General features: G+C 49.6%; 10 protein-coding genes across 10 annotated transcripts; 5 read left to right on the top strand and 5 right to left on the bottom strand.

The window, feature by feature from the left end:
- Positions 1-2970: 2970 nt before the first annotated feature.
- BZA70DRAFT_275457 (uncharacterized protein) lies at positions 2971-4359 on the bottom strand. Its single transcript, XM_064912158.1, has 3 exons — positions 4002-4359; positions 3193-3963; positions 2971-3171 (listed from the first exon to the last, which is right to left on the bottom strand). Exons 1-3 carry the CDS (start codon positions 4108-4110, stop codon positions 3155-3157), a joined length of 897 nt encoding a protein of 298 aa, XP_064770004.1. The 5' UTR covers positions 4111-4359; the 3' UTR covers positions 2971-3154.
- A 1374-nt stretch (positions 4360-5733) lies between these two features.
- On the bottom strand, positions 5734-6066 carry BZA70DRAFT_266361 (uncharacterized protein; the record flags this gene model as incomplete). The annotated part of the gene is made up of 1 exon (XM_064911024.1): positions 5734-6066. The coding sequence occupies one exon, from the start codon at positions 6064-6066 to the stop codon at positions 5734-5736; it is 333 nt and encodes a 110-aa protein (XP_064770003.1).
- A 548-nt stretch (positions 6067-6614) lies between these two features.
- BZA70DRAFT_266360 (uncharacterized protein) lies at positions 6615-7464 on the top strand (the record flags this gene model as incomplete). The annotated part of the gene is made up of 3 exons (XM_064911023.1): positions 6615-7068; positions 7278-7315; positions 7453-7464. The coding sequence occupies 3 exons, from the start codon at positions 6615-6617 to the stop codon at positions 7462-7464; spliced, it is 504 nt and encodes a 167-aa protein (XP_064770002.1).
- Positions 7465-10487: 3023 nt separating this feature from the next.
- On the top strand, positions 10488-13009 carry BZA70DRAFT_303628 (putative oligopeptide transporter; the record flags this gene model as incomplete). The annotated part of the gene is made up of 2 exons (XM_064914755.1): positions 10488-12210; positions 12240-13009. 2 exons carry the CDS (start codon positions 10488-10490, stop codon positions 12881-12883), a joined length of 2367 nt encoding a protein of 788 aa, XP_064770001.1. The 3' UTR covers positions 12884-13009.
- Positions 13010-14542: 1533 nt separating this feature from the next.
- On the top strand, positions 14543-16209 carry BZA70DRAFT_298862 (major facilitator superfamily domain-containing protein; the record flags this gene model as incomplete). The annotated part of the gene is made up of 4 exons (XM_064914629.1): positions 14543-14581; positions 14681-14890; positions 14955-15352; positions 15414-16209. 4 exons carry the CDS (start codon positions 14543-14545, stop codon positions 16207-16209), a joined length of 1443 nt encoding a protein of 480 aa, XP_064770000.1.
- A 147-nt stretch (positions 16210-16356) lies between these two features.
- BZA70DRAFT_120152 (cytochrome P450) lies at positions 16357-18471 on the bottom strand. The gene has a single exon (XM_064909495.1). The coding sequence runs from the start codon at positions 18108-18110 to the stop codon at positions 16503-16505; it is 1608 nt and encodes a 535-aa protein (XP_064769999.1). The 5' UTR covers positions 18111-18471; the 3' UTR covers positions 16357-16502.
- On the top strand, positions 18336-19914 carry BZA70DRAFT_120164 (putative monooxygenase). Its single transcript, XM_064909496.1, has one exon. The coding sequence runs from the start codon at positions 18562-18564 to the stop codon at positions 19807-19809; it is 1248 nt and encodes a 415-aa protein (XP_064769998.1). The 5' UTR covers positions 18336-18561; the 3' UTR covers positions 19810-19914.
- Positions 19915-20077: 163 nt separating this feature from the next.
- On the bottom strand, positions 20078-21675 carry BZA70DRAFT_255678 (putative monooxygenase). Its single transcript, XM_064910786.1, has 2 exons — positions 21254-21675; positions 20078-21196 (listed from the first exon to the last, which is right to left on the bottom strand). The coding sequence occupies exons 1-2, from the start codon at positions 21548-21550 to the stop codon at positions 20123-20125; spliced, it is 1371 nt and encodes a 456-aa protein (XP_064769997.1). The 5' UTR covers positions 21551-21675; the 3' UTR covers positions 20078-20122.
- Positions 21676-22304: 629 nt separating this feature from the next.
- BZA70DRAFT_120092 (major facilitator superfamily domain-containing protein) lies at positions 22305-24343 on the top strand. The gene is made up of 4 exons (XM_064909494.1): positions 22305-22586; positions 22644-23474; positions 23533-24125; positions 24190-24343. Exons 1-4 carry the CDS (start codon positions 22386-22388, stop codon positions 24242-24244), a joined length of 1680 nt encoding a protein of 559 aa, XP_064769996.1. The 5' UTR covers positions 22305-22385; the 3' UTR covers positions 24245-24343.
- Positions 24335-26954, bottom strand: BZA70DRAFT_275436 (putative nitrogen assimilation transcription factor nit-4). The gene is made up of 3 exons (XM_064912157.1): positions 26681-26954; positions 25978-26602; positions 24335-25922 (listed from the first exon to the last, which is right to left on the bottom strand). The coding sequence occupies exons 1-3, from the start codon at positions 26802-26804 to the stop codon at positions 24443-24445; spliced, it is 2229 nt and encodes a 742-aa protein (XP_064769995.1). The 5' UTR covers positions 26805-26954; the 3' UTR covers positions 24335-24442.
- Between the last annotated feature and the right edge of the window lie 37 nt (positions 26955-26991).

Genomic DNA, 26991 nt, shown 5'->3' with positions numbered 1-26991 from the left:
CTTGGCCCTTGCTTTCGCTTTCGCTATTGCTTCACCCTCCCCTCTCCACCATTCAGAGTGCAACCTCACACGACTGAAGGCCCTCCCCGCCTTTTCCGCTATTGAGCTTACCGCGCCCTGCCCGCACCTCTCCTTGTCCTTGTCCTCGCCTCTACCCCTACACTTCTTGATCTTTGATGCGGCACTGCTTCTCTCACTTCTTGGTCCCTCGCTCGCACGCTTCTTCAAAGTCCTTATCAACAACCTCAGTACGACCCGCCTTTGCGCTTCCCCAATCGACGCCATGCTGTCTCTCTCCACTCTTCCTTGACATTGCCTTTCCTCACGCCACCGCTCCCTTGACCTTCGCTTGCTTTACTCGCTCCTGCTCTTGCTCTCACTCTCCCCACCCCACCGTCCAAAGTGCAACTTCACTCACAAGACTAAACACAGTCACTCGCCTTTGTCTGCCCCGCCCTTGCGCTTACCCAACTCTCGCCTCTACACCCACGCTTCCATCCCCATCTCACCCCACCCTCCCCTGACGCGCTCCCTGCCTTCTCTCACTCTCCTCCTTCTTGCATCTTACGCTTCCGTTCTCCGACGTCTACCGTCGTTGACTGTCCCAGCTCACATGACTGAACACATCCACAAACTCCGGCTGATTCCCCCTGATCGCGCTTAACTACTTCACTGCACTCTCCCGCTTTCTTCGCCCCTCGTTTTCGCGCTTCCCAGTTCTTACCTGTCTTCCGCTTCCTCACCCTGGCTCATCGCTCTTACGCCAGACCCCACCTTTACCGGAGAGTATTTTTTGTTTTGTTGCTCCTTTACTTTCTTTTGTTTATGGGGCTCGTCTCCTGCTCTTGACCTTACCTAACGCTAACGCTATCTCTCATTACTCTTGCCTACACTGCCCCTCAACGCCTCAATCTGCTGATCAGCATCATCACCACAGTCGCCCATATGCATCCTCCAGCACTGCAGCTGCGTGGAGATTAGTCTGTTTTTGATTTCACTGTCCCTGTCCCCCAGATACAAGTCCTTTTCATTCCCTTGTCAAATCTTGAATAGTTAATGAATTTATTTATAATAATATACGCCCCAGTAGCGTGAGCGCGCTAGCCTTGCTATTCGATTTGCCTTTCTAGAAACCCGCCTTCCCTTGAAACCTCCACAGCCTACACCTGTGCTATCTACTCACTCCTCTCCTGAATTGTTCAACGCTTGTATGCTCCAACTACTCATTCATTCATATCTGCTGAACGCCTACGCTCTTGTAATACCACTCATTTTCTTCATCGTTCCTGCTCGCTTGATGTGCTCTTAGCTCTCGTCACTGCATTTGGCTACATTTCTTTCAACGCACTTCACACTTTGTCCAATGACCAGACGCTCACACTACTTTTCCTTGTCTCAACCCTTACGCTTCCTTCCCTTTTCACTACAACGTTCCTTGCAGATTCCCATACCAGTCCACTCAAACGCTCGTCTTTTTCAGTAGTCTGTGTCCTCGTGTGACGCGCTTTCTGACAACCTCTCCAGCTCAAGCGCGCACACTCTTTCAAACCCAAGAGTATTCCGAACTCGTCGAACGCGTAGAGCACGCTTGTCAACCGAGCCGCCTCAACACCTAACCGCGCTGCTTTGTTTTCTTGTGTTTCTGTCCCCTTTGTCTTCTTCTTCGGCTGTTGTTTGATGTGTGTCGCTCTTCTGTTTCCGTGTTTCTCTTCCTCGTTTACGTTTCCTCGACGTTGACACTGACGCTACCCACCTGCACCACCCTCCCAAAGCTCGCGAGTGATCTCTTTAGCTCCTTACTGCGCTTACTGCACACTTGTTGGCAATGCCCATTGAGCACGTTACCCTGACGCTACACTTGTTTGTCGCGCTTTTGTTTTCGTTTCTTGTCTTCTGTACTTCAGCTTACCAACGCTGGCTCTGCTCTGCTCTGTTGCGTGCTGTTAGTCGCGCCTTTGCCATAGTCGTCTGGTTTGTACCCTTACGCTTACCCTGCGCACTTACGCTTCCTCTCCTCACTCTTGATCCTATTCCCATGCTTCCAGGTCCGTCCAACTCACGCTTCCTAGCTCTTGTCTGGTCAAATCGCAACTTAACTTCTCGCTTCTTGTCGTTCCCACCTGCTGAGTGCCAACCTCCCTCCCGAGCCAGTGTTCGTAAGTGCCTCGAGCTGATCGAAGTTTCCGTTTCTTTCTTTCGTCCTTCACCCTTACGCTTCGTCGATGTTGACGCTGATACTGTCTCTTCATACCCTCGCGTTTACGCTTCGGTCTTTTCTCCTCCCATGCGTCGGTTCCCATACGTCTACGCCTTCTATTCCAGGATCAAACGAAATCGCAAACTCCCGGCTGAGTCCCACAGAGCGCGCCAAGTTGAAGGTCATGCCACGTTGCCCACGCCCTTAAGGAGCGTTAAACTACTTTCTTCTGCTATTCTTTGGTCGTCGAGCTTTCGAATTTATTTCTTGTCCTCCACCCTTGCGCTTACCCGACGCTTACAATGCTCGCCTGCCTACACTCATCCAACACCTACCCGACGCTACCTCTCCCTACACTCGCCTTTATGCCTACGCTTCCAAACCCGCCTTACTGACGCTTCTTCACCCCTCCTTCGACCGTTCACCCTATCGGCATTTAGCTGCGCACTTCTCAGCAACACCCCTGGTAGACGCGTCAAGCTGCGCCAAACTCTCCGAGAGCGCTGATTAGCACTTGTCAAAGCCGAGATCAGAGCGTCCACAACAATCTGCTGGTCGCTTGCTTCTACTCCTTTGACGCGCCATGTGTCTGCTGCTACTTTCGATGAACAATAACTCCTCTATCAACTGCTCTTCCTACTAGATCTCGAGAACGTAGTGAGTCCCAGTTCTCATGGGATTGTTGGAGCAGTGTTTACTATAAGGTATAATAATAATAATGATGATAATATATTTGATACAAAACAATGATTATACAAAAATCAAGAACGCCCCATAATACAATGCCGACAGCAGATGCTTGAGACAGGCCGACAGAAAGACAGACACACAGACAGAAAAAACAGATAAACGAGTGAGCGCGCGGAAATCAAAAGGATCAGACGGGTCGACAAGAGCTAGAGACGACACTCGTTGCGATCGTCCATGTGATGTTATCCTCCAAACCCATCCCCGTGATCAATCACTACTTGTAACTTCCGCAGAATCGAATTAACTAAAGGGGCAGCGTCTGTGGTCTCCTTCGCTACCAGACAAGCATCGTCGTCGTTTCACTGGGCGCAGGTCTGCATCTGCATCCGTGTCGGCGACGCGCTTGGCTGGATTAACCTGACTGCTCACAGACAAAGGAGATCCGCCAGCGCCTAATTGTTCGTTATTTTCAACTGGGGTCTGTTGATGTTCCGGGTCATAAGACCGAGGCGCGTGCTCTGGGTGCACAATGTAGAAAACAGCTCTCATCTCATCGTACAGCATCTGGAACATTTTGCGCTGACTTGGCGTTAAAATTTTGAACCAGACTATCACTCTGCACACCCGGAACATATTGTAATGATCGTTGGGGGATAAGGAGCGCTCCAATGCATCCGAAAACACAGTGAAGCCGCCGTGGGCATGGGTTCTTCGGTATCCATGTTCCGGAACGCTCTCAGCATATTCAGGGCAGACGAGCTCATCCTCAAAGTATGACTTGTTCAATGAAGGGGTGACGATAACACTGAGCTTGTAGCCGTTGCCGACTTGATCGACTCTAGCAAGGCTGCCCAAGAAACGCTCGCAATCTTCGCGCATGAGCGTGTTTCCAAGCAGAGATAATTGATGATGTAGGAGAGCGGCGTCGACCCATTCTTGTCTGATCTGTCTGTGGTCGGGGTCAATCGTGAGATAGATGGAGTACCAGCGACTGAGATGATTGACACGCTCGTAGTCGCGCATCAAGGTCGTCAAAGCAGAGTCCAATTGGCGAAGGCTGAGTCGACCATCTGCCACTGCAGTGAAGGGACGGATTCGAACGAAGGGCAAGAACCGTTGGTATTTGTTGACAGAGACGAGAAGGTGACCGTGGACATGTTTTCATGAGTTAAGCGCCAGCCCTCCTTACTCAAAAGCCGCTCGGGATAGGGCGTGTTGACCATGCGTTCCAAGGCCTGTCGGGTGAGAGATCTTTGACGGTTCAAAAAATCGTTCAAGACCAGTGGGAGGTGGAGTTCAAAAGACTCCAACGTGCTGTGTGAGCCGGGAGGGAGCGGAATCCGCCGAACGAACGAACGGATCAAGGGGTTCGAGTGGTCTATGACTTCGCGTCCTTGAACAGGTTCGTACGCTGGTGGACTTTCCGTGGGCGGCACAGGATCGAAAAAAGTGGAAGAAAAGAAAAGACCAAGGCAGCTTGTTGAATGTAAAGATCGGAAAAAGCCATAGTCTTTGGGAGAGCCGGAGGTTGGGAACGAGGTGCTGATCGAAAGGAAAGGTATGAGGGGGGAGAGAAGAAGAAACGAAAGAAGGGCGCGGGACGTACATTTTATAACCAGGCATAGCAAGCAAACAACGCAGGAGGCCGCACATGGTAGCTAAAAATAAAGAGCAAAGAGTGGCTTCGTCAGGTACGGAAGGAAGGCCGTGATTGCTGTGCAAGCCGAAGCCTTGTTGACCGGAAACTAGCAAAATAGTCATTCTCCTTGCCGCCGGACCCTCCTTTCCAGTCTCTTGTATTCGTAAAGCCGGTAACAATATATCCATACAGGCTAGATTCGCTGTTTGAATTAAATCATGCACGATATATTATTGCTGCGACGGTACCTCGCGCTGTTCGAGCTGTTCTTGAACTAGAGAGAGTTGCTGGGAAGTGAGAACATGGTCTCAGATAATTAGGGTTTGCCTTGTAGCAATCCCAGTCTCACCACTGCTTCAACTTTTGGCGACTTTAAGCACTCCTTTGCGCACTTCTGGAGACTTAGACCGGTACTTATGAGTAAATAACTTAAAATGAATTCTGATATTAGAAACCATTACGCCGATGTCAACTTGCTAATTTCGCATCTTGAGCTGAGCACTGAGGACACCACTAGAGTGAATTATTTTATGGCGCTCCAGAGCAGAGAACTACACAAGGAATCACAGTGACAAACCTTGTGACATGCAGCTCTTCTCAGAATGTCATTGAGTATTGATGGATTTTTATAAGAGCAAAGGCTGGCGTCGATTAAATGCTGCGGTATTATACAGCGATCTACAAAGACGGCTACAGTATATATAGATAAGGTGAAGGAAGCCACCAGCAATCAAATGGCATGAGAGATGATCTCCACTGACTCCCGATATATTTAAAATTCGAATAAAAAGACAAAACGAATAGCAAAACCAAAAATCTAGAGACTGAAAGAAGCGATCAATCGATTGAGAACGTCAGGAGCTATTACACACGCGAGAAACAAGCGGCAGAGCCTGAGAAATTATGATTCGCCTCCAGCTCTGCGCGAGTCGGTACCTCTTTTTTCGTTTTCGGCGGGATAAAAGATAATGCTGATCCACAGAGAAGGATGGAGGCTATTCCGAGTTGGTACTTTGCAGAGGCCAAGGATTAAACATTCAGTGACGCCCGTACAGCAGGGAGAAGGGTGCAGACAGACAGTAGCGTTACTTCTTTGAACAGATACCAGCATCTAGTTCGATGAGATGACGTTAGCAAGGGTATCTTGTACAATGGCATATGACAGATATACAGTCGAGGTGGACTACTTCTCTCTTGACGTTGGCTGCTATACAGCGAAGCCTTGAGAACCAGCGACTGAAAATCTTTTCCAGAAAGCACGACCATAGGCAGTCTGAAATAAAAACCCGGACTCGATCCTGCGATCCATCCGTTGCCCAGCTTTGATGTGATCTTTCCGTTGTGCTCCGCTGTCGTAGTGTTCGTCGCGATCGCGGGGCGGATGACGTCCGTTGTCTCCTCTCTCGGCCATCGAGTTACTTTGTGATAAAGAGAGCGAGTGAGGAGGTGTGCGTTGGATTCGGTCGGCTATCGTGCTTGAAGCTCGCAGCAGCACGTTGTGATGCTCGAGAGATCGTGTTTTCTTCTTGCCGCCAGCCATTGTTTGGGATAGGGAAACGGGGAAGGTGGCTGCTGAGGTGACGAAGTAGTGAGTTGTGAAGAGGAAAGGGGATGAATGGAATGAGCGAAGCCTTATGTGTTGACCATTTGTGCCTTGTTCGAACAAGGGCGGCCTTGTATCTGAGCTGAGTTTTGTAAAGACAATTGGAGATTGAACAAAGAGATATCTACACAAAACCCTGAACAAATGCAAGCGATTATCGTTGACCATCTCGGTTTTCCCAGTTGTGGGAGCTGATACCAATGGTAGGAGAACAGAGATGAGCACTACTCTAATAAAAGAGGGCAACGCTGTGAACTGCAGTGACAGACAGTCACGTGATATTTATTGAACGTATGTGACAAAAGCCTTGTTGACCTCGGAACGCGTCTTACGAGCAACAAGGCCGCCCGCCTTTGTTTGAGCAAGGCGGCAATGGAAAATATAAAGTCCGCTCTCCCGCCGCTCTCTCTCTTCTCCTCTTCTTCCTCACCTCTCACTACTTCCACAACTTCAGCAACACCCACCCTTCCCGTGCTTTTTCAACAATGGTTCTCGGCCAGAGGGGAACACGCCCCTCCAGTGCATCGCATACTGCTGCTGCGTTCCACATGCACCGTCGCTGCCGACATATCCCTACATACGCGCAACCGCGGCTTAATTCTGCTTTTGCGGGCTATCCGACGACCGAGAGAGGCTACGGACGCCTTCAGCCCAGCACTTGCTTCGCCGCCCACGACGACGACGACTTGATCCCCGAAGAGAGACAATCCCCGGTCTTTAACGTGGATCTCTCTCGCATCCGCCTCAACGACGCCCTGATATTTCACGGGCTCGACTTTGTCTACGACAACTTCGCCTCTCGTATCGACAAAAGGCAACATAAGGACCAGCTAGGCACCGGATCATCCTACGGATTTCTGTTTTTAACTGCCTATGATCGTGCTTTGTTCATAAAGATTTTCAATCGCTGGTCAAGGCTTCGCTATAATAGCGGCCGACGTATGTATATACCTTTGTTAGCATTGCTCTGTGACTCCCCGACTAACCCTTGTTGCACTTTCTAGTCCACCCTTTCTGCAGCATATCTATTCACCCTGGAACGAACCAGAAGAGTCCTATACTTCGACTACTGTTCAGGCTAATACCCCAACATCCGATGAGAGAAGTGGTCTACCCCTCCTCGTTTCTGTCTTATACCCATTGTACAGGCGCCCTTGCTGAAGTCATCTCATCGCACCACATGTTGGTATGTGCCTCAAGAAGTAACCCACCTGTCTGTCTGCACCACCACCTTCCCTGCTGTACGGTCGCCTATGGACGTTAAAACCAATGGCCTCTGCAATGTACTGGCTCGGAATACCCTCTCTTTTCTCTGTGAAATAGGGTTATCTTTGATCACGCCAAATACCAAAAAAAAGAAACAATCACCTAATCGCGCAGAGCTGGAGGCGAATCACTCACTGGGCTCTGTCGCTTGATTTTCCCGCGCGTATATCACGCTTTTCAAGTCCTCGTCGGACCCTTTTCCAAGTCTTTTCAGTTTCGTTTTTGCTTTTCATCAATATTATCATCAACGGGTTGTCACTAGGGATCATCTCTGAACCGCATTTGATTGCTAGTGTCTATCTTTTTTTTTTTTTTTTGAATCGCTCCTCTCCTGTAGAAAACACCTCGTAGATCCCATGACGTACTAGCACTTCCTCAGTACATCCCCATCATCCATCCTGTATATTATTACTCGCGAATTTCAATTACACTTCCGATAGAGGTTCATGATAGTGCGCATGCGGCTCAGGTCTGGAGATCGATTGTCGCTAGGAAATCCCAATCTGCTTCTTCTCTGCTGATGCCGTCATCTCCTCCTGGCTACTTAAAAAGGAAGTGGAATACTTCTGTCAATATGAAATGCATCGATGTGCTCTTTCCATTGTGTTTCGTTACCGTAGTGTTCGTCATTATTGCGAGACGGGTGACGTCCGTTGCCTCTCTCGGTCATTGAGTTGCTTTGCAATGAGGAGGGCATGTGTGTGTGTGTCGGATTCGGTCGGCTATCGTGCTTGGAGCTCGCAGCAGCATGTTGCGATGCACAAGAGAACGTGTTTTCTTCTTGCTTACAGCCATTCCAGTGTTTGGGATAGAGACACGGGGAAGGTGGTCGCTGAGCGGAGGAAGGTAAAAGTAGTGAGAGGTGAGGAAGAAAGAGGAGAGATGGAACAAGCGAGGCCTTTTATTGTGTTGGCCATTTGTGCCTTGTTCAAAGATAGGCGACCTACTCTGACCTGACTGACTGGCTGCTGAGCTGACTTTGTGGAAGACGGTTGGAAATAAGTAAGTTATCGAGCAAGTAGAGAGCTGCTCAAAACCCTGAAGAAAAGCTGCGAGCGAAAACAACTACTAAAATTATCATGGCGCGGACGAGTCCCAAGAATAAACCCTACACCAAAACCGAAAGTAAGCCCTCGAAGCCAAAGAACATCGTTTTACATCATATGTCTCGGATTGCGGGAAGTTACTCATCCTAGTTTTATGAAGACTCAAATTGAATTTGTAGTGGTCAGCCGTGGGAGTAGCGGGGAAGAACCTATAAGGAACAAAGAAGCAGTCGAGTCATGTTTCTACTGTATTATTGCTCCGTCAATGATCAGCCAGTGATCTCACATAAACTACTACATCCTGATTGATAAATATGCGGATTTTTGTTGTTGAAATGATCAAGAATGCTGATCTCAAGAACAGGAGAGTATCCAGCTGACGGCGATGCAACGAATAGGAAGTTGATGCTGATGATAAACATCATGCTGGGATGCTGGGAGGAAAAAATAATTTGGCGCGCTTGCCTTCTGCCGGAGCATAAGCGAGTCTGGGCGGCTTCATCTCCTTTGAATGACGGTACGAATATCTTCGAGTTGTAAACAACAGTAGTGCTGAAACAAGCGTTTTTATCTAAGTTACCATACTACATCTATATAAAACGACCGCTTTGTCGAATGTGTTGTGGATGATCTTGCTGACATCTTGCTGATGAATAGATAGTTTAGCAGCTTGAGCCACAGGAGAAGATGAAGTGTTTATTTAATTATGAGTTGATACTCGGAACCTTTCAGAGGCGGGGAACTTATCGGTTAACTTTCCGCTACAATATTAAGCGCCCGTCGACGGGCCGTAGACATCTAGCTCCTTAAGCCTGGTTCTGGCTATCTATAACGTATTCGTACGGTAATATGCTACCTACCTACATATGCTCCATCTCAAGCAGGGGGAGAACTATAGAGTACCTTCCTGGCGGCTATAGTGTCTCGTGACCAAATGGTCCCCCACAGGTCAGGGGCACACTGTGCGTCCAAGCTTAGGGCCCGAGATAAGTGTAAAGCTCAAGCACCCGCACAGAGCATTGTGTATTATAATCGACAGGAGATGGCACAACAACGGGGACCAACCCGCGCTATGCAATATGATGGCAGTCTTTCGCTCCCAGAAATTCTGCTTGATTTTGAGCAGTCGGAACGACTACACGTTGATTCTCTAGATACCCTTTATCTTTGCTGTAGTCTTATCAGCTATCTCATGCCTTAGCCAAGTCTTGGCGCGCCTAGCCCTTGTAGGCTTCCCTGCTCCGATAAGACTATCTCATGACTGATTGATACTGCACCCCGTTAAAGGACGGAGTCCAAGATTATAATGAGGTCTTACGATGATGATCACTAATCATCGTCGACAAGATCCAGCAGAATCAAGGACGAGTGCGTCAGATTGACTATCGCACCGCAGAAAGCCTTTTTTCCACGGGTGACCAATAAAGCAATTCTCCTGCAAATCCCCGGGTCTTGGCTAGAGGGATAATTTCTTACCAAGCCTGCCTATCGATTGGTCCTGTTACAGCAGGCAGCTTGATAGGCCCGCGACTGCGATAAGTTCTGCCACTAGATATTAACTGTCAGGATGTATATGTCGACCTCTCCCCACCTTCTGATGCAAACCCTCGGATGTCAGTACAGAGTACAGGGTTATTGAATCAGCTGCCCTGTTTGACTTCAGTCAAGAGTGTTGACATAGAGAAACTGCCTCTCATATCAACTGCACCTACTCAATCCCGGTTTTCGATATCTAGAGACTCATACGGAGAAAGGTAATATTAAGCAAGTCAGATATATCCAGATTTAATGTCACGGTCAGCTAACAAGTCGTTTGCAGATAAGTCTGACAATACCATCATGGAGAAAAAAAGCGAGGTAGTCTTCTCGTCCAGCTCAGTGTACGACAACTCGGACTATAATGAGAAAGTGCAAAGCAACGTTGACATCAATCCTGCGTTTGTTGTTGATCGCGAGCGCATCCTTGAGCGCTTGGTCTCGTCGGGCGATGCTGAGGATATCATTGGCGAAGGAGGAGAGAGCTATATATTCGACGCTGTTGCTACAATGACTTTGGAGGAAGCAAAGCAAATCATCACCGACTCCGTGGAATTACATGACAACGACTACAACTTCCCTGAAGAGACTTTGGACAAAATGAAACTCCTCCTTCAGGGTCCCATGGCGTATGGACTTGGCGAAGAAGCTTATGAGATTGATATTCGATTGGAAGCGAGTCTTGTCAAATATCACTCGCCTTATCCAGAGGTGCGATCTTGTACCGCACCGTTTGACGATCCCAGTATTCCGGTCGAGACAATCCGTTCTTATTTTCTCGGTTTCTGTTGGGTCATCGTCGGCGCGTTTGTCAACGAAACGCTAGGTCAACCCAGACAGCCTTCCATCGACATCTCGTCGACTGTTATGCAGATTCTTCTGTATCCTTGCGGAAAGATGGCCGAGCGCCTTCCTAACTGGAAAATTCGTCTTTTTGGTAAGACGTACGAGTTGAACCCGGGACCCTGGTCGGCTAAGGAGCAAATGTTTGCCACTATTATTTTGAATGCTGGTGGTCACTACAGTAACTTGATCAACTATATCATGGTCATTAAGCTCGATATCTTCTTTGGAAGCAACTGGGTCAACTTTGGATTCATGCTTCTCATGAACGCTTCCACTCAGCTTTTTGGTCTGGGAATGGCTGGTGTGCTCAGAAGATGGGTAATCTATCCCGTTAACGCCGTCTGGCCCACTATCCTGCCAACTATCATGCTCAATCAAGCTCTCCTTGGAAAGGAAAAGCAGCAGTCTATTAATGGATGGACCATGCCTAAGATCAAGTTTTTCTATCTCGTTCTTGTGGCTTCGTTTGTCTATTTCTTCTTCCCGGATTTTATTTTCACTGCTCTTTCGACCTTCAATTGGATGACATGGATATCGCCTCAGAATCTGAAACTTGCAATTATCACTGGCTCTACCCTCGGTCTAGGATTCAATCCGATCTCTACCTTTGATTGGGCAGTGATCAAGAAGAATAATCCACTCGTCCGACCTTTCTTTGCAGTCGCGAATCAGTACATCGGTGTGATTATCTCAGCTTTTGTCATCTTGATCATGTATTGGACCAACTACAAAGATACTGCCTACTTGCCAATCAATACTTCATCGACCTATGACAACACCGGTGTGAAGTATAACACTTCTCGGGTTATTACCAATGGTCGATTCGATATTGAAAAGTATAAGCAGTACTCACCTCCATATATCACTGCTGGCCACTTGATTCTTTACGGAGGTACATATGTGACGTACACAGTTTCGTTTGTGTTTACTTTCCTCACTGAGTGGAGAACTCTTAAAATGTTTGTGAAGCACAGCTTCCGGAAAGACATGTTCAGAATTCCGCGAAGCTGGAAGGAGCTTGTGTCTGCGAACGAAGAGTCTGTGTATGAGGGTTTCAACGATCCTTTTACCCGCGAGATGCGCAAGTATCCCGAAGTTCCAGACTGGTGGTTTATCAGTGTTTTGATTATTTCCTTCGTGTTTGGTATTATCGGTGTTGCGGTCTACCCTACTGATACCCCGGTATGGGTGGTCATTGTGATCATTGCAATGGGAATTGCTCTCCTGATCCCAACTTCTATCATCTACGCAGTCACTGGATACATGCTGGAAATGGGCGAGCTTGCGAGCTTGATTTGCGGATATATTATCCCTGGAAATGGCATGGGTAATGTCATCTCTCGTCTATATGGATATAACACGGATGCTCAGGCTGAGACGTTTATCGGTGACATCAAGATGGCTCATTACATGAAGATCCCCCCAGAGCAGTCTTCAGAGGACAGGTCTTTGCAGTGATTGTGCAGATTTTTGTCACTATTGCGGCCGTTTATGTCGTGCTTGGACTACCAGAGGTTTGCACTTCTACCCAGGTCAACAAGTTCACTTGCCCGTACTCTCAGGGTATCTACACAGCAGCTGTCTTGTACGGTATCATTGGACCTGACCGAGTTCTCAACGATGTCTATCCGGAGATCAAGTACTGCTTTTTGATCGGTGCCGGTCTCGGTGTTATTGGATGGGCATTGCGGCGTTACTTCCCCAAGCAGATGAAGTATTTCCACCCTTGTATCATTGTCTCGGGCTTCACTATCTGGGGTACTGGATACAACGTCTCTTACTATACTCCCGGATTCATCGTTGCTTGGGTTTTTATGTGGTATATCAAGCGTCGCTACCTTGCGTGGTGGACAAAGTACAACTACATTCTTGCTTCTGCGTTGACCGCTGGTGTCGCCTTTGCGGCAATCGTCATTTTTGCTGGCCTGCAGTACCAGCAAATGAGTTTGACCTGGTGGGGAAACACGGTCTCAGATGCTGGAATTGACGGAACTGCGAATGGAAGATTGAAGGAGATTCCTGCTGTCGGATACTTTGGTAAGGCGGTGGGTGAGTTTTAGGTTTTATTGTTTCTTCTGCTCTCAAATGTTGTGCGTGTATCGCTATAATACATTCTCTCGTATTATCCCATTTGTTGATCAGCAAGTCATTATCCCGTGATGATCCCAAATCCGAAAAGTGTTAAGCATTCGCCGTGCGCAGCGGATGATAAACCGATTCTAGCCCGCCAAATGCTGGTGGCAGCTAGAAGTAGGCGTAGACAATAGACTATTAAAGTTATACGCACCCCGATTTTCCACCGCTAAATTCAATGTCCCTAGTCTCCACACTCAGGCTGGACGGACGTCTGCAGTCTACACAAAGGGCTTGTGCACAATCCTGGATTTTGACTGAAAGACACATATGGATGTATGATGAATATCAATGCCAAGAGTGTATAGGATTACCTCTTCTTAGCAACACGGCCGCTATCAATGCTCGAGAGCACAATAGATGAAAAGTCCCAACTCCTCTCTGCGCTTAAACTTTGCTAACTTCACCATCCCGATTACAATGCCCTGAATTCAACCCTCGCTTACTCCCCAACTTGCACTCCTTATCTCAAAGAACTATGATTTATTTATTGCCCAAAACTACCAAGTGACGCCGTCCAGCAGGCCCTTGCCTCTCGAGCGTTTTGAGATCGGGCCGGATGAAGTTCAGTCTCAGCATTCGAACTGCAGTGCTGTGAACATCAAGTCGGATAAATGTCGGGTGAGTATGCTCGCTCGGATCCCTTCCATCCTCCGGGCTCGGGCCGAGAATGGTGGTGAGCGGCATCGCGGAAGATAATTCTTCACCTTACAAATACAGTAACGATAATGATGGGAGCGTAATACTGCTTGTTGCAGCTGTCAAGTACGGCGCATCCTCCGGGAGTCGCGCAACGAGCCCCGAGTCAGATCATTCCTCCCGTGTCATGAGGCCTTATAATCATCGTATAGGCTTTCTTGATTATGTAACTTAATCATTTTCGCTCTCCAATTTTAACGGCAACACCCTAAATATTCGCTATACGAGACTACTTTTGAGCGGGCTGTAAAATGCGGAGTCCCACGTGACTTTTTGTACGGAATTTAAAGTTACGGAAGGTGAGGACTGGAAAGCTTGAACGAGTTCCTTGTTCCATTTGGTACTTGGCAAGGAGCGCTCTCCAAAGACGATCAACAGCATATAATAAAACAGTCGAGGGCAACAGTATTCGATAATCATGAGGATGTTTTGCAGATGCGCACAGAGTGACAAGAACGAAATGGTGTCCAAACCCTGTGGTACCCACCCATTGACGGTTGCGCATGAATGTCGGTCTGCACCATATCGGCGCTGCTCCGAGACAGCTCGGAGATCCGCCGGTGTCAGACCAGAGCCTTCTCCGCATTCTGGCGCCGGCTTGGTCGATACCCTGGGTTCTAGCCCAAACTCTCTCTATAATCGCATGGCGGGGTAAGTTCTCAATAGCTTGTGGACGCGCATTGCACAGGCCACGCCATTGTGATTTCCCCAGCTGCGGGGCGGTCTGGAGTAATTTTCCGTCCTCGGCTGCCCTCCGGTGGAAACATGGCATTACGCTGCCCACCATATATATTTCTCATAGATGCTGCCTCCTGTCTCTGTCTGATTTCTGTACATCCCACTGTGTCGTTAGTCCGATACCCCATCGCTACTACTTGCTATACATCATGGCAGAAAAGGAGCAAACTGATGGCAACCACGTGATGGTACCCATCTCTACGGCTGATAAACCAGATGAGTACATCATTGAAAAAAAGCAGGGGATGAAGGGAGTTTCGGACGCCCAGTTTGAGACCTTTCTTCAGTTCGAACAGAGAGACGAGGAGTGGAGAGCATACATGAACAAGCGCCTCGTCCGGAAGATCGACATGAAGCTTCTTCCATTTCTTGTCTTGATGTATCTCCTTAACTTCCTTGATCGCAGTAATCTTGCCCAAGCGCGTCTTGGAACACTTGAGGAAGATTTGAATATGAAGGGAAATGACTACAATTTGGCGACCAGTATCCTGTTTGTGGTAGGCACTCGCTCAGCTTACGCGTATTTGAATGCTAGTTCCTTGTATCTGACTTTATCTTTAGGGCTACTTACTGATGCAATTGCCATCCAACCTATTTATCACCCGAGTCCGTCCATCCGTCTTCCTTGGTGCAGCCATGTCTATCTGGGGTCTCATTTCCGGACTTCAAGCGACTATCGGTAGCTTCGGTGGTCTTGTTGCCTGCCGCTTTTGCTTGGGAATTGTCGAGGCCCCTTTTTTCCCTGGCGCGGTGATGCTTATGTCTAGTTGGTACACCCGTGCAGAGATCGGGCATCGCATTGCTTGGTTTTACTGCGGTAACGCAATTGCTCAGATGTTTGGTGGTCTGATTGGAGCGGGTGTCCTCGGAAACATGAACGGCACGCACGGTATTGCGGGCTGGAGATGGCTGTTCATCATCGACGGTAGCATCACTGTTGGTGTTGCCATTACTTCAATGTGAGTTGCTTCGAGCCATTTTCTTGATACGTCAGACCCACTGACTGACAGTTACATCTAGGTTCTTTCTTCCCGATTTCCCCTCCGCCAAATGCAAATGGCTTTCGGAAGAGGACCTGAACTACGCTCACTGGCGTATCACTATTGATATGCACGAATCCGAAGATTTGGGAGCAGTGACTCTCAAGGATGGATTAAAGATGGCTTTCAAGGACTACCGAGTCTACATCTTTATTCTCTTCCAGCATCTGTCTCTTCTTACTCAGACGTTCCAGTATTTCCTGCCTACTATCGTGAATTCCCTCGGTTTCGGTCATATTGAGTCACTCTTATTGACTGCTCCGGTATGGTTTTTGACATTCATCGTTTCCCTTGTTGCCACTTACACCTCCGGTCGGTTCAACGATCGATCGATCCATATTGTTGTTCTCATGGGCATCTCACTGTTTGGCAACGTTCTGGTCGTTGCGACTTTGAACACCGCAGCTCGGTTCGTTGGCATGTTTTTCCTGCCCATGGGTGCGTTTACTGCATATGAGATCATTGTGGCTTGGATTGCAAACACGTTCCCGCGACCTAGTGTCAAGCGTTCCGCGGTTGTTGCTATCTGTAACATGCTCGGAAACACGGCGACTATCTACGGTACTTACCTCTACCCGTCTTCGACTGGACCACGATATTTGATGGGTGGCGCTTCGACCGCAGCATTCTGCATTGTGACGGCTATCGTAGCTTGGGGCATCAGATTGATGCTTGAGCGAGAAAACAGATTCCTCGAGAAGCTGGAGAATGAAAATCTGGAGGAGCTCCCTCAGATTGCGCATGCTATGGGACGAGGATTCCGATATATTGTGTAATGCATATGCGACTTGTTTTTTATTGTCAAGATTACATTATGAGTACAGTAGTCATTAGTTGAGTCTTTTGAATGGCGACAGCAAAATATATTTTATTGAGCGATTTGTGGAGTCACAAGCTCACATCGATCTTGGACCGTGATTGATTTGTGAGCACGCATTATCTCTGCGTAGGATTCTATGGTGGTCGCGCAGTTTTTATCCTATTTCTGAGCGGTCTTCTCCATGCTTGATAAATATAATGCCCTATATTGAATGCTATATGCTAATCACCACTTATATCATCTTCCTGCTTATTCAAATGGAGGAAGCTTCATAACAGTTTCAAGTGCGGCTTCATACTCCCGCTCTAGAACCTCCTTGTGATGCTCGCTTCTGGGTCTGATGATGCACTCAAAGTGATTAGGACGGCTGTTAAATCCCTCGGTGTAGTCAAAAGTATCGTACTTGACACCAGGAATAGGCATGATGTCGAATCCCCAGATGAGTTTTGCCAGCGCAATGTAAAGATTGTTCCAAGCGATACCAGCACCTGGGCACACGCGACGACCCCAGCCGAAAGAAGAGTGGCCGTCTCTGTTGGGGTGAGCAACACCCTTCTCCATATCATCCTTCTCAGACGCATACTTGGGCACGACGGCGTCGTCAAGGAAACGCTTGGGGTTGAAGTGGTGGGGGTTGGGGTAGTATTTCTCGTTCAAGTTGATGGCCCATGAGTTTCCGAGGATCGTGGTGTTCTTGGGGATAAGGTATCCGTTGTAAACATCGTCTTCCGATGATGAATGAGGAGTACCGCCCAGAACAGCAACCGGACGCCATCTCAAAGTCTCCTTCATGAAAGCCTTGAGGAAAGGAAGCTTGAGCTCGTCGTCGAAAGTGGGCGAGCGGTCAGGTCCAATGACAGCATCAAGCTCCGCTTGAGCAGCGCGCAGAGCCTCAGGGTGTGTGACCATTGCGAGAATAGAAGAGCAAATAGTGGACGCAGTGGTGTCGGATCCTGCGCCAAAGAGACTGGACGGCACAGACGCAATATCACGCTGGGAGAGAGGGATGGGCTCCTTCTCGTTCATTGTAATCAGCAGCTTGGCAAGAGAGTCGGCAACCTCTTCACCTTTAGCCGCGGCAGCTTGCATCTCGGTTCTAACAGAGTTAAACAGAGCCAAGCTATCGCGCGCCTCCTCGTAGCCCTTCTCCTCGATCGTTTTCTTCCAAGGAGCGAGGACATTCGGGATATACTTGAGGAAGGGGAGCGACTCGACAAGGTAGGCGCCGGGGACGTTGAGCGAAGACATGTACTGCATGAACTCGAGGCGGCGACGGATGACCTTGGCGTCGAACGAGTCAATGCGATGGCCATAAGCAACGGCAAAGACGATTCCGGACGTGAATCGGTCGACGAGCATTTCGTAGTCTGCAGGGCTTTCGATAAGCTGATGGCAGAGACGAGAGGCCTCGGCGGTCTGGATGGGCTTGTAGAGACGCAAAGCAGAAGGGTTCAGCGCCTGGTGGAGAAGTTTTCGACGAATAGTCCACTCTTTGCCATAGGGCTGAACGAGGATGGTGGACATCTTGTTGTATAGCTCGCCCATGGTGACGAATCGAGGTCGGGATGAGTATTTTGTGGATCGTTTCTCCATGAGCTCAGCCGCGATGACGGGGTCGGAGATGATGACTGTTGGTCGTCGTCCGATCCAGATGGTGAAGATAGGTCCGTACTTGTAGGACCATTCCTGGAAAGTGATCCATGGCTTGGATTGCGGGATGATCAACTTGTTGCCGATGAACGGGAGTGGGAAAGGTCCTGGGGGCATGCGCAGGACCCTGCGGAGATCGAGGAGGATAATGACTAGGGGGACGGCGACAATGGCGGCGACGACATGGAGGAAGGTGATTTCGATCATTATGGAAAGACTGCCTCTGCCTGGAGATCGTAGAGATCTAGTTTGGTGTATCTGATGAAGATCGCAGGGGGTGTGGAGGGCGATGGCGGTGGCAGTTCTATTATATCATGAGCTCCACGGACAAGTAATGTGGATAACTTAATAGGCTGGAACGGTGCAATGTGGGGCTCGTGCCAGGCCCCACAGTGAAATCCCAGCGCAGACGCGCTCGAAGGCGAAACCCTAAGAATACCCCGCCTGGCATCTCCGCAGGACTGCGGGGTGCGGCGCGGGTCAGTGCCGTGACCACCGCCGAATCCACTGTCTGTGGGGAAGATGACCGTCTGACGATGTGGGCTTTCAGCGCTGCGGGCAAATAAATAAGCTGCTCCTCTTCCTGGTCTGGAATAGCAACTCCCGCTCTTGTTTCACTCCTAGCTCGTCTGCAACACTCCCCACTCCCCCACCCACCATGACAGTCACAGATCAAGTCCACGTTCTCATCGTCGGCGCTGGCTTCGCTGGCCTCACCGCTGCTATCGAGTGCAAGCGCCACGGACACCAGGTCACCCTTCTCGAGTCGTTTCCCGAGGTGAAGGCTCTTGGTGACATCATCTCATTTGGCGCTAACGCCGGTCGCATCTTCAAGCGCTGGCCGGGCGTTGAGGAGCAATTCGACAAGATCTGCATTCAAAGCAAAGGTTTGCTGTTCAAGAACTACCTCGGCGAGGATCTCATTTACCAAGACTGGGACAAGGAGCCGTACTATGGCAAGAACTTCAACGGCCATCGCGGTGAGATGCACGAGATTATCTACCGCCATGCTATTGAGGTCGGAGTCGACATCAAGCTCGGCCACCGTGTCACAGATTACTTCGAGACCGACACCGAGGCTGGTGTTGTCGCCAACGGCGAGAGATTTAGCGCCGATGTTGTCCTTGCCGCTGATGGTGTCCGATCAAAGGGTCGCCAGATTGTTCTTGGATACGACGACAAGCCCAAGTCTTCCGGATATGCTATTTTCCGCACCTGGTTCCCCGCTGGTGAGCTCGCTACAAACCCGTTGACAAAGTTCATGTGCGAGAACGGTGACTACCACTGCGGCTGGCTTGGTCCCGATATTCATTTCCTCGCTGCTACCACCAAGGGAGGAAAGGATTTCAGCTGGGTCTGCACGCACAAGGACGAGGCCGACATTGAGGAGAGCTGGTCGACCCCTGGAAAACTTGAGGATGCGCGGAAGGTGCTTGAGGGATGGGAGCCTGCTGTTCAGGCTATCATTGATGCTACGCCGCCAGACAGCTTGGTTGACTGGAAGCTTGTCTACCGTGATCCGCTGCCGACCTGGGTCTCACCAAAGGCTCGCATTGCTTTGATTGGCGACGCCGCTCACCCTTTCCTTCCAACTTCGATCCAGGGAGCTAGTCAGGCTATGGAGGATGGTGCTACCATTGCCGTCACTCTTGAGCTTGCTGGAAAACAGAAGGCTCCCGAGGCCATTCGTGCATTCGAGGCCATCAGATACGGACGCGTTCGTGCTGCTCAGTTGACTGGTGAGTCTACCAGAGAGAAGTGGCACAAGGCTGACTTCGACAATCTGAAAAACACGCCCGAGAAGATCAAACTTCCTCGTGAGGAGTGGCTGCTAGGACATGATGCTGAGAAGCATGCTTACGAGGTGTACAATGAGACTATCGCTGCCTTGGAAGCAAAGGCATAAAGGAAACTGGTGTTTATATTTGGTTGTTCATAAGAAAGGGTTTTTTTCATTGTTGTCTTTATTATATAATACATATTCTCCATACTATACAATAAAATAATATAAGAGTGTACGAGTAGAATATCTTACTGGTGCATCAGCGCAGAGCGTGCCTGGACTGTAATTCAAAATGGGGTAGACTATACGCGTGACAGTAGAGTTAAAGTCAGGTGATTAAATTTTAATTGATATACCCTACACAAAACTGAGCGCGCTACGTATCAAATTTGATAAAACGGACAAATAAAATTAGACTATGATATGCGATAAAGACTTAAACAGAAAGGGAAGGCAAGGGAATTGTGTTCTGAGGGGTCGACTTGATCTTGCCGTAGGCGTCGCGAACAAGCAACTTGCGTGGCGGTCCATCCTCGCCAAAGAGGGGTGAGATCTTGCCGGCTTCCAACTCGGCCTTGACGACCTTGCTGACCTCATCCCAGCGGTTGATGGTGTCCTCCTCGGCATCGTATGTGTACAACCAGCGGTTCTTAATTTTGACATCATCCGGGTCAATCTCCTCTCCACCATCTAGGTCCTTCAAAGCGTTGTGCCAGCGGTTGCGAACATCCTCGCCAGAAAGCTGCGCCTGACGGACACGGTCAAATCGGAGACGCTCATAGACATGGGTAGCCAAAGGAACATTGCCAGGACCAGCAAGCTTAAGGCAAAGAGCCAAGACAGCTGAACTCTCGGTGGCCTGAGAGGCACCCTGAGCACTGGTAGGCAAGTGAGGGTGGCAGCTGTCACCGAGCAAGACGATCTTGCCGCTCTTGCTGACCCAGGTAGGAATAGGAGCTCTGTAGCAGATCTTCCAGTCAAGGCAGGAAGGAGTGACATTGACAGCAGAGGTAACAAGGGGATCCCAACCCTTGAGCAGCCTGCGCACGTCGTCCATGTCACCAGGCTGGAACCAACTCTCTTTGATATCAGTGTCATCCTTGTGAGTGAGAATCCAGTTGAACTCCTCTCCGTCGCGAAGAGTGTTCTGAACGAGATGCATGTCGGGTCCGATCCAGATGTTGAGGCAGTCGTGGTCCAAGATAGGCTGGCACTCGGGAATGTCTTTGAGGATGTCGCCCTTGAAGTATGCGCGGTAACAGGCGTAGCCAGAGCTCTTGGGAGCATCGGTAAAGCCCAAGACAAGCTCACGGGTCTTTGACTTGATACCGTCAGCGCCGACGATGACGTCTCCGTAGAAAGTACGGCCGTCGGTAAGAGTGACACTGGGGCTCTCCTCGTCAAAGCTCTCGACTTCGTGACCCATGTTGATTTCCATTCCCAGAGCCAAGACGCGGTTGATGAACGCTGTGTGGTAGTCACCACGGTGACCGATGTAGCCAGCCATGTCCTAGAACAAGTTAGAAAACAGGAAAGATAGTGGTTTGAGGATATTGTGAAGACTTACCATCAACGGCTGGACGGCAAGGATCTTGCCATCGTCCCAGCGTCGGATGTTCATGTTAGGGTTCTTATTTCCGATGGCAATGATCTCCTCGTAGATGCCCCAACGCTTGAGCAGCTTGAGAGCATTCTCTCCGAGGCCAAGGGAGTCGCCAAGGCGGAGGAAGTTCTTGATCTTCTCAAAGATGAGGACTTCGAATCCCTGGTGGTGCATTGCCATGGCGCAGGCAAGGCCACCGAGACCAGCACCGACGATGATAACGCGGCGCTTGCCAGACGAAGGGCGTTCGGGGAGGACCATTTTGCTGTGTGAGATAGTTGAGGAGGATTAATGATTTGAGAAGGATGGTATGAAGATAAGGAAAGAAGGGAAGAAGGATCGAGGGGACTTAAATATGACAACAGGCCCTCGACCAAAGCCGGGAGGGCAGCGATGTGTCTGTGAACCGCGTGTATTTTGGGTTTTGATCTTTCCCCGGCGCCGGAGATACTACAAAACCCAAATTGACTGACGGGCGTGGGGCACGAGGGACCTGGCTGGAGCCGCGCGGATACGTTCTGCCGGGGCGGATTAGCGCTTGGCGGAGAGGGCGGTAGGGTTTCTGTTTTGCACTGAAACGCAGCGTCAGCGGTGCTCGGTCAGCTCTCGACGCTCTCGGCCGGCTGATTGTCCCAGGCTCTGGACCCCGGTCTGCTGAGCGGAGGCTGCGCAGCGGTCTGAACGTGACCAGAAATGGTTTCCCCGCGGCCTTTCTCAGCCTCGCCGGTGTCCCTGAATCCCGGCAGCCGTGCAGCTTTAAGTTCAAGTCACGGCTCCCCCGCATTTTCTGCTAATCGCCTGTCAGGGTGCGGCTCGCCATTGTCAACAATTATCCTCCGCTGGAGGATGATCCCCCACCAATAAGTCGTCTCTGCCGTGCACTGTCTTCCCTGCAGTGGCGAAGTGATGGCTTCTCTCGCAAGTTTTAGTAAAAATAAGTAGAATTGTGAATAATAAAATATCAATTCCATTTACCCCGCGCGCACGATGCTGCTGGTCGCGCCTGCTGCCGCCAAATATAAGTTCGCTCTGTCATCAGCACTGTTGACGGTCGCCATAGCCGTCTCCATCTCTATCTCTATCTTCTTGTTTCAATATGGCCTTTGGTATTCTTGAAGACAACAAGTTGGCCCATGTGCCCGGGACATCGCTCCTTGACGACGGTGTCCTCAACAGCGAGGGCGTAAACATCTCAAACATCTCGGAAGAATCTGCTGCTCACTTGAAGCATGCCACTGGCAAAAACAGCCATATCATTCTCATTCCCCAGCCTTCTGACGATCCCAATGATCCTTTGGTGTGTAGCCTCTATTTTGAATCTGTTCTCTGACTGCGGCAGCTAACATCTACCCAGAACTGGTCCCTGCTCCGCAGAGACTGCCTGTTTGCGATCCACTCTCTCGGCTACGTCATCAACGTCGGTGTCTGTGGTCCTATTCTCTCCGCCGGAACCCTTGTTATTGCCAATGAACTCAACGTTACCATCACCGACGTTGCCTTCTTGACTGGCTACCAGCTCCTTGTCATCGGCGCCGCCGGTCCTTTCGTTTCTGCGCTTTCCAGAGTCTTTGGAAAGCGTCCCCAGTTCATTGCTGCATCTCTCTTCGGTCTAATTGGTACAATCATTTGCTGCACCGCAAACACATACAATGTTCTTCTGGCTGGCCGTATCGTTCAGGGTCTCGGAAACGTTGCTTACGAGAGTATCGTCATCTCCGTCATCGGTGATCTCTACTGTTTGCACGAACGTGGTCTCCGGCTCGCTGTCTTCAATTTCTGCTTTGGCGGTGTGAATCTTTTCACCTCTGTCATTGCCGGACCAATTACCACCCGACTAGGCTGGCGCTGGCTATTCTACATCGACGTCATCTTTGTTGCTATTCAGGCTATTCTGATGATCTTCTTCAGCACCGAGACAACTTATGTCCGAGACGCAAAGTTTGATATCGATGTCGCCGGCGAGGAACTATACGACGATATCGAAAAAATTGGCGCTGCACATGTCGAAAATCCGGATAAGCCTGAGAGCGAGCAAACTGAAAAAGCGCTCGACGCAACGACAATCCCACAGAAGAAGAACTATCTGCAGACGATCAAGCCTTACCATGGACGCGTATCTAACGAGAATATCTTGCGCCTTGTCGTGCGTCCATTTGCGGTTCTTTCTAACCCAAGTGTTATCTGGGTAATTCTACCTCCCCCAAAGTTCTTGTTTGACTTTTTGCTAACATTATTCTATCTAGATTGTCCTTGCGATGTCAATTCCTCTCGCTTGGATTGTGAACATCAACTATGCCATGGCTCAGCTCTATGGAGTCGAGCCATACAACATGGACGCCGAGCATCTCGGCTATCTCGCTGCAGGACCCTTCATCGGCGGTTTCTTAGCATCTCTCTTCTTCTTCTTTGTGAACGATCCAATGACTCTCTGGATCTCCCGGAAAAACAGAGGCGTGTTCGAGCCCGAATTCAAGCTACCGCTCGGAGTCGCCATCGGCTCCGCCTGTCTCACTATCGGCTGCTTTGGCTACGGTAACGCGTACCGCGACAAGCTCTCCGCCATCGTCGCCGCCGTCATGTTTGGCTTTGTGTGTGCCGGATCGACGTCCATGGCCATCACTGCGAGTAATTACATGATTGACGCTTACCGAGATCTATCGGTCGAGATTGTCATTGCTGCCATGTCTTTGAAAAATTTCCTGTTTTACGGCTTTTCATATTTCTTCAACAACTGGGTTGCTTCTGCCGGACCCGACGTTGTTTTTGACGTGCTCGGAGGAATCGCCCTGTTCACCTCGCTTATTTTGAGTATCCCGTTTTACATCTACGGCAAGAGGTACTTATCACTTAATTATATTGCATACGAGACTTTCATATACTAACAAATTATGTCTTTACAGAATCCGAAGTTGGTGGCATCGCGCTCAGCTGCTCAAGAGATTGAAGCTTGCTTGAGTGTTTTAATTCACTTCACTCCCAGTAACTGAGGGGTTCCGCGTGTCATATTATTTAGTGTTTATCTTTCCGTAGGCAATAAAAGGACCTTTATCATCTATCATACTTCATTCAATTCATTCATTCAACCCCACCTCTATACCCTCTATCTACTCTATAAATCTGCTATACAGCACATTGAAAAACATATTGTGATTACTAAAACCCCGACGAATAATTAAATGGCTTTGTCTCATCGAACGGATACGCAAGATCAGCGGTGAAATCCCAGAGGTCCGGCAACCCAGAAAACTCCTCGCCCATCAGATTTTTTATCGTTTCGGCAGCCTGCTCGGCTGAGAACCCCAGATTTTCAAACATCGCCCCTTGGCCGTAAGTCTGAGCACTTGCTCCTTCTGTGCCGATTGTCGCTTCGTTGGTGCTGCTTGCTAGCGGAGTGGTTGTGCTATAGTTTGTCTTGCCGTTTTCCGTAGTCGTGTTGGTTTTGTTGGTTTCCGAATTTTGCGTTGCAGCGCCGAAACCTGCTGAAGTAGCCTGACCCATGTTGAAGATGATCTGAAGAGTTCGTCGCGCTGACGGCCATACTGTTGCCATAGACTTTAAATCATTCGCACACTGAGTCAGCGATAGTTCAGAGAACAGCAACGGGAAATTTCGGCGATTGAAGATGTGCATGATCGTTGCCGTAAAGCAGTAGTAGTTCATGAACGGAGTCGACGGTCTCGAGCCGTGGTCTGAGCAGACCTTGTGTGCAATGTTTGAGATTGCGATCGCGGCCGAGGTAGCAACCAGGTGAGACGAGCTGATCTCCATTCCTTTAGTCGGTTTGACAAACGGACGATGCAGAAGAATCTTGCACGTCCAGAATTGAGCGTGCATAGATGCGACGGGGACAGAGATCTTCTTGTCTGGGTCACCCATTATCTTGAGTTGATCGGGAAGCTCATGCTCCCATTCAGATAGCCGGCGGTCCAGCACGGTCAGACGCTCTCCCTCGTCAGTATCGGGACATGATACGGCATAGAAGGCTTGGTGAATATCATTTTGAATTTGTGACAACTTGATGACGTTAAGAAAACACTTTGCTGATTCGTCGTCTACCGGCCACTCTTTTGGAAGCTCGGTGTCGAAATCGGACTTGTGGATCCCACACGGCCGTCCTTGCCAGGCAGAGATGTACTGGTCAGCAGTATAGACACCCCACCAGACTAGTCTGCGGATCTGCATCTCATCATCGCTCATGTTTGTAAACGGCAGGATAGTTTTCCAGACAGACGGGTCCCGATGCAGACCCAGATCCTGGGCCATTCGTACTGCGTTTCCAATGTAGGTCCAGCTTATCGAGCCGCCGGTTCCAAGTTCACGATAGCCCATGAGCAGAGATGCCATGCAGATGTTGATTGAGCTCTGCTTATGCTGTGCGAGCAGATACTCGGCTTTGGAAGCATATGGGTCGCCCGGGTCGCTGTAGCCTGTCTCTGGATCCGAATCATGCTCGACAAATCGAGCCGCAAGGGCGAATATAGAGAGTAAAAATACTTGGGGTATCCGTCGCTTGATTTGTTCGAGAGCGGATGTACCGGACCGTGCTAGACCAAGTCGATCGTTGGCGAGTTGCGAGAGGAAGAACGATTTGTGTATGACGGGGAAGCATGGATGGATGTTTGTCCAGTAGGCACTATAGACAGTTAGTAGCCGTCAAAGGCTATAAATATAACGAGGGGAGAGCTCACTCTAGTAGTTTGTCTTGCATTTCCAGATTCGGCAGTACACCACCCATTGTTTCATCAGCAGCCTTGACGATTTCTTCCTCGGTGCGGACAATCATCTTTTTGGTTCTCGGCCAGAATCCGGGATTCGGAAAGTGCCAGAATGGACTCGAGTAGATCTTTGAGAAGGTCATGAGGTGGAGACCGGAGGTAGGTCCATGATAGCGCATGGTCAGGTTCTCGTCGATTGATAGGTGGCCGACGATTGTCTTTTGATTTTCTGAAGGGGTAGATGCTAGATCAGGCGCAGAAGCAAACGTTGTTGTTGCGGTGGTGGTAGTTGAGGTAGCGACATTGGAAGTGGGGGGAGTGATGCTGTGGTTTGAGATGGATTCACTGGAGGTATCGTCGGTAGAGAGAGCGCGTTTTTTAGCCCGGTGGGGGGCGGGGACGCTCCCCCGGTCGCCTCTAAGCTCGCCCATGAGATCCTCGAGAGACGAGAGCCTGTTTTCGAGTGCGAGGGCGTAGCCCTTTGGTGGCCCCCGTTTTCTGACTTCACGGGCAAAGGTGCATGGGACGTTGAGGAAGTTGCAGTTCTCGCAGGAGGAGGACTCTGGCTTCAGGAGGCACTTTGACTTTGACTTTGAGCCTGATATGGAGGTGATAGATTGTTAATAAAAGTGGAACGAGACAGAGAGAGAGAGAGAGAGCACGATGGGGGATTTACAATTGTCACAGGCTCTGGGGACGCGGTCGCCGCTGGCCACGGATCTGCGACGGGCCCGTTGCTGGGAGTCGGCCGGGGCGGAAGTGCTGGCTGTCCACTTTTCCTGGTCTTCATCGGAATGCATTGTTTAGAAAGGATATTGCGGGGCCAGACAAGACACGGAGAAACTGAGTTGATTGCGAGAGAGAGAGAACAGGAGCGGAAGAGGGCGGAAGAGCAGCCTACTTTTTGCAGCGGCACAACATTTTCAGCCGGTCTGCGATGTTTCTGCTGCAGCAGCGAGGAAAGAGGAGCGTTTTCAGTGTCAATTT

The sequence above is a fragment of the Myxozyma melibiosi genome (assembly GCF_037950935.1).
Source record: "Myxozyma melibiosi strain Phaff 52-87 chromosome Unknown BZA70scaffold_2, whole genome shotgun sequence".
Classification (NCBI taxonomy): Eukaryota; Fungi; Ascomycota; class Lipomycetes; order Lipomycetales; family Lipomycetaceae; genus Myxozyma; species Myxozyma melibiosi.
The sequence above is the reverse complement of the archived record's forward strand: the minus strand, read 5'-3'. Positions and strand labels throughout refer to the sequence as shown.

Coding starts and splice junctions, on each gene's coding strand:
- BZA70DRAFT_275457 (XM_064912158.1), bottom strand. CDS start 4,110: ATGGTCAACACGCCCTATCCCGAGCGGCTTTTGAGTAAGGAGGGCTGG. Junction 3,964..4,001: donor TCTGTCAACAAATACCAACG/GTTCTTGCCCTT, acceptor CCTTCACTGCAG/TGGCAGATGGTCGACTCAGC.
- BZA70DRAFT_120152 (XM_064909495.1), bottom strand. CDS start 18,110: ATGATCGAAATCACCTTCCTCCATGTCGTCGCCGCCATTGTCGCCGTC.
- BZA70DRAFT_120164 (XM_064909496.1), top strand. CDS start 18,562: ATGACAGTCACAGATCAAGTCCACGTTCTCATCGTCGGCGCTGGCTTC.
- BZA70DRAFT_255678 (XM_064910786.1), bottom strand. CDS start 21,550: ATGGTCCTCCCCGAACGCCCTTCGTCTGGCAAGCGCCGCGTTATCATC. Junction 21,197..21,253: donor TTGCCGTCCAGCCGTTGATG/GTAAGTCTTCAC, acceptor AACTTGTTCTAG/GACATGGCTGGCTACATCGG.
- BZA70DRAFT_120092 (XM_064909494.1), top strand. CDS start 22,386: ATGGCCTTTGGTATTCTTGAAGACAACAAGTTGGCCCATGTGCCCGGG. Junction 22,587..22,643: donor ACGATCCCAATGATCCTTTG/GTGTGTAGCCTC, acceptor ACATCTACCCAG/AACTGGTCCCTGCTCCGCAG. Junction 23,475..23,532: donor CTAACCCAAGTGTTATCTGG/GTAATTCTACCT, acceptor TATTCTATCTAG/ATTGTCCTTGCGATGTCAAT.
- BZA70DRAFT_275436 (XM_064912157.1), bottom strand. CDS start 26,804: ATGCATTCCGATGAAGACCAGGAAAAGTGGACAGCCAGCACTTCCGCC. Junction 26,603..26,680: donor CCCCAGAGCCTGTGACAATT/GTAAATCCCCCA, acceptor CCTCCATATCAG/GCTCAAAGTCAAAGTCAAAG. Junction 25,923..25,977: donor ATGCAAGACAAACTACTAGA/GTGAGCTCTCCC, acceptor AACTGTCTATAG/TGCCTACTGGACAAACATCC.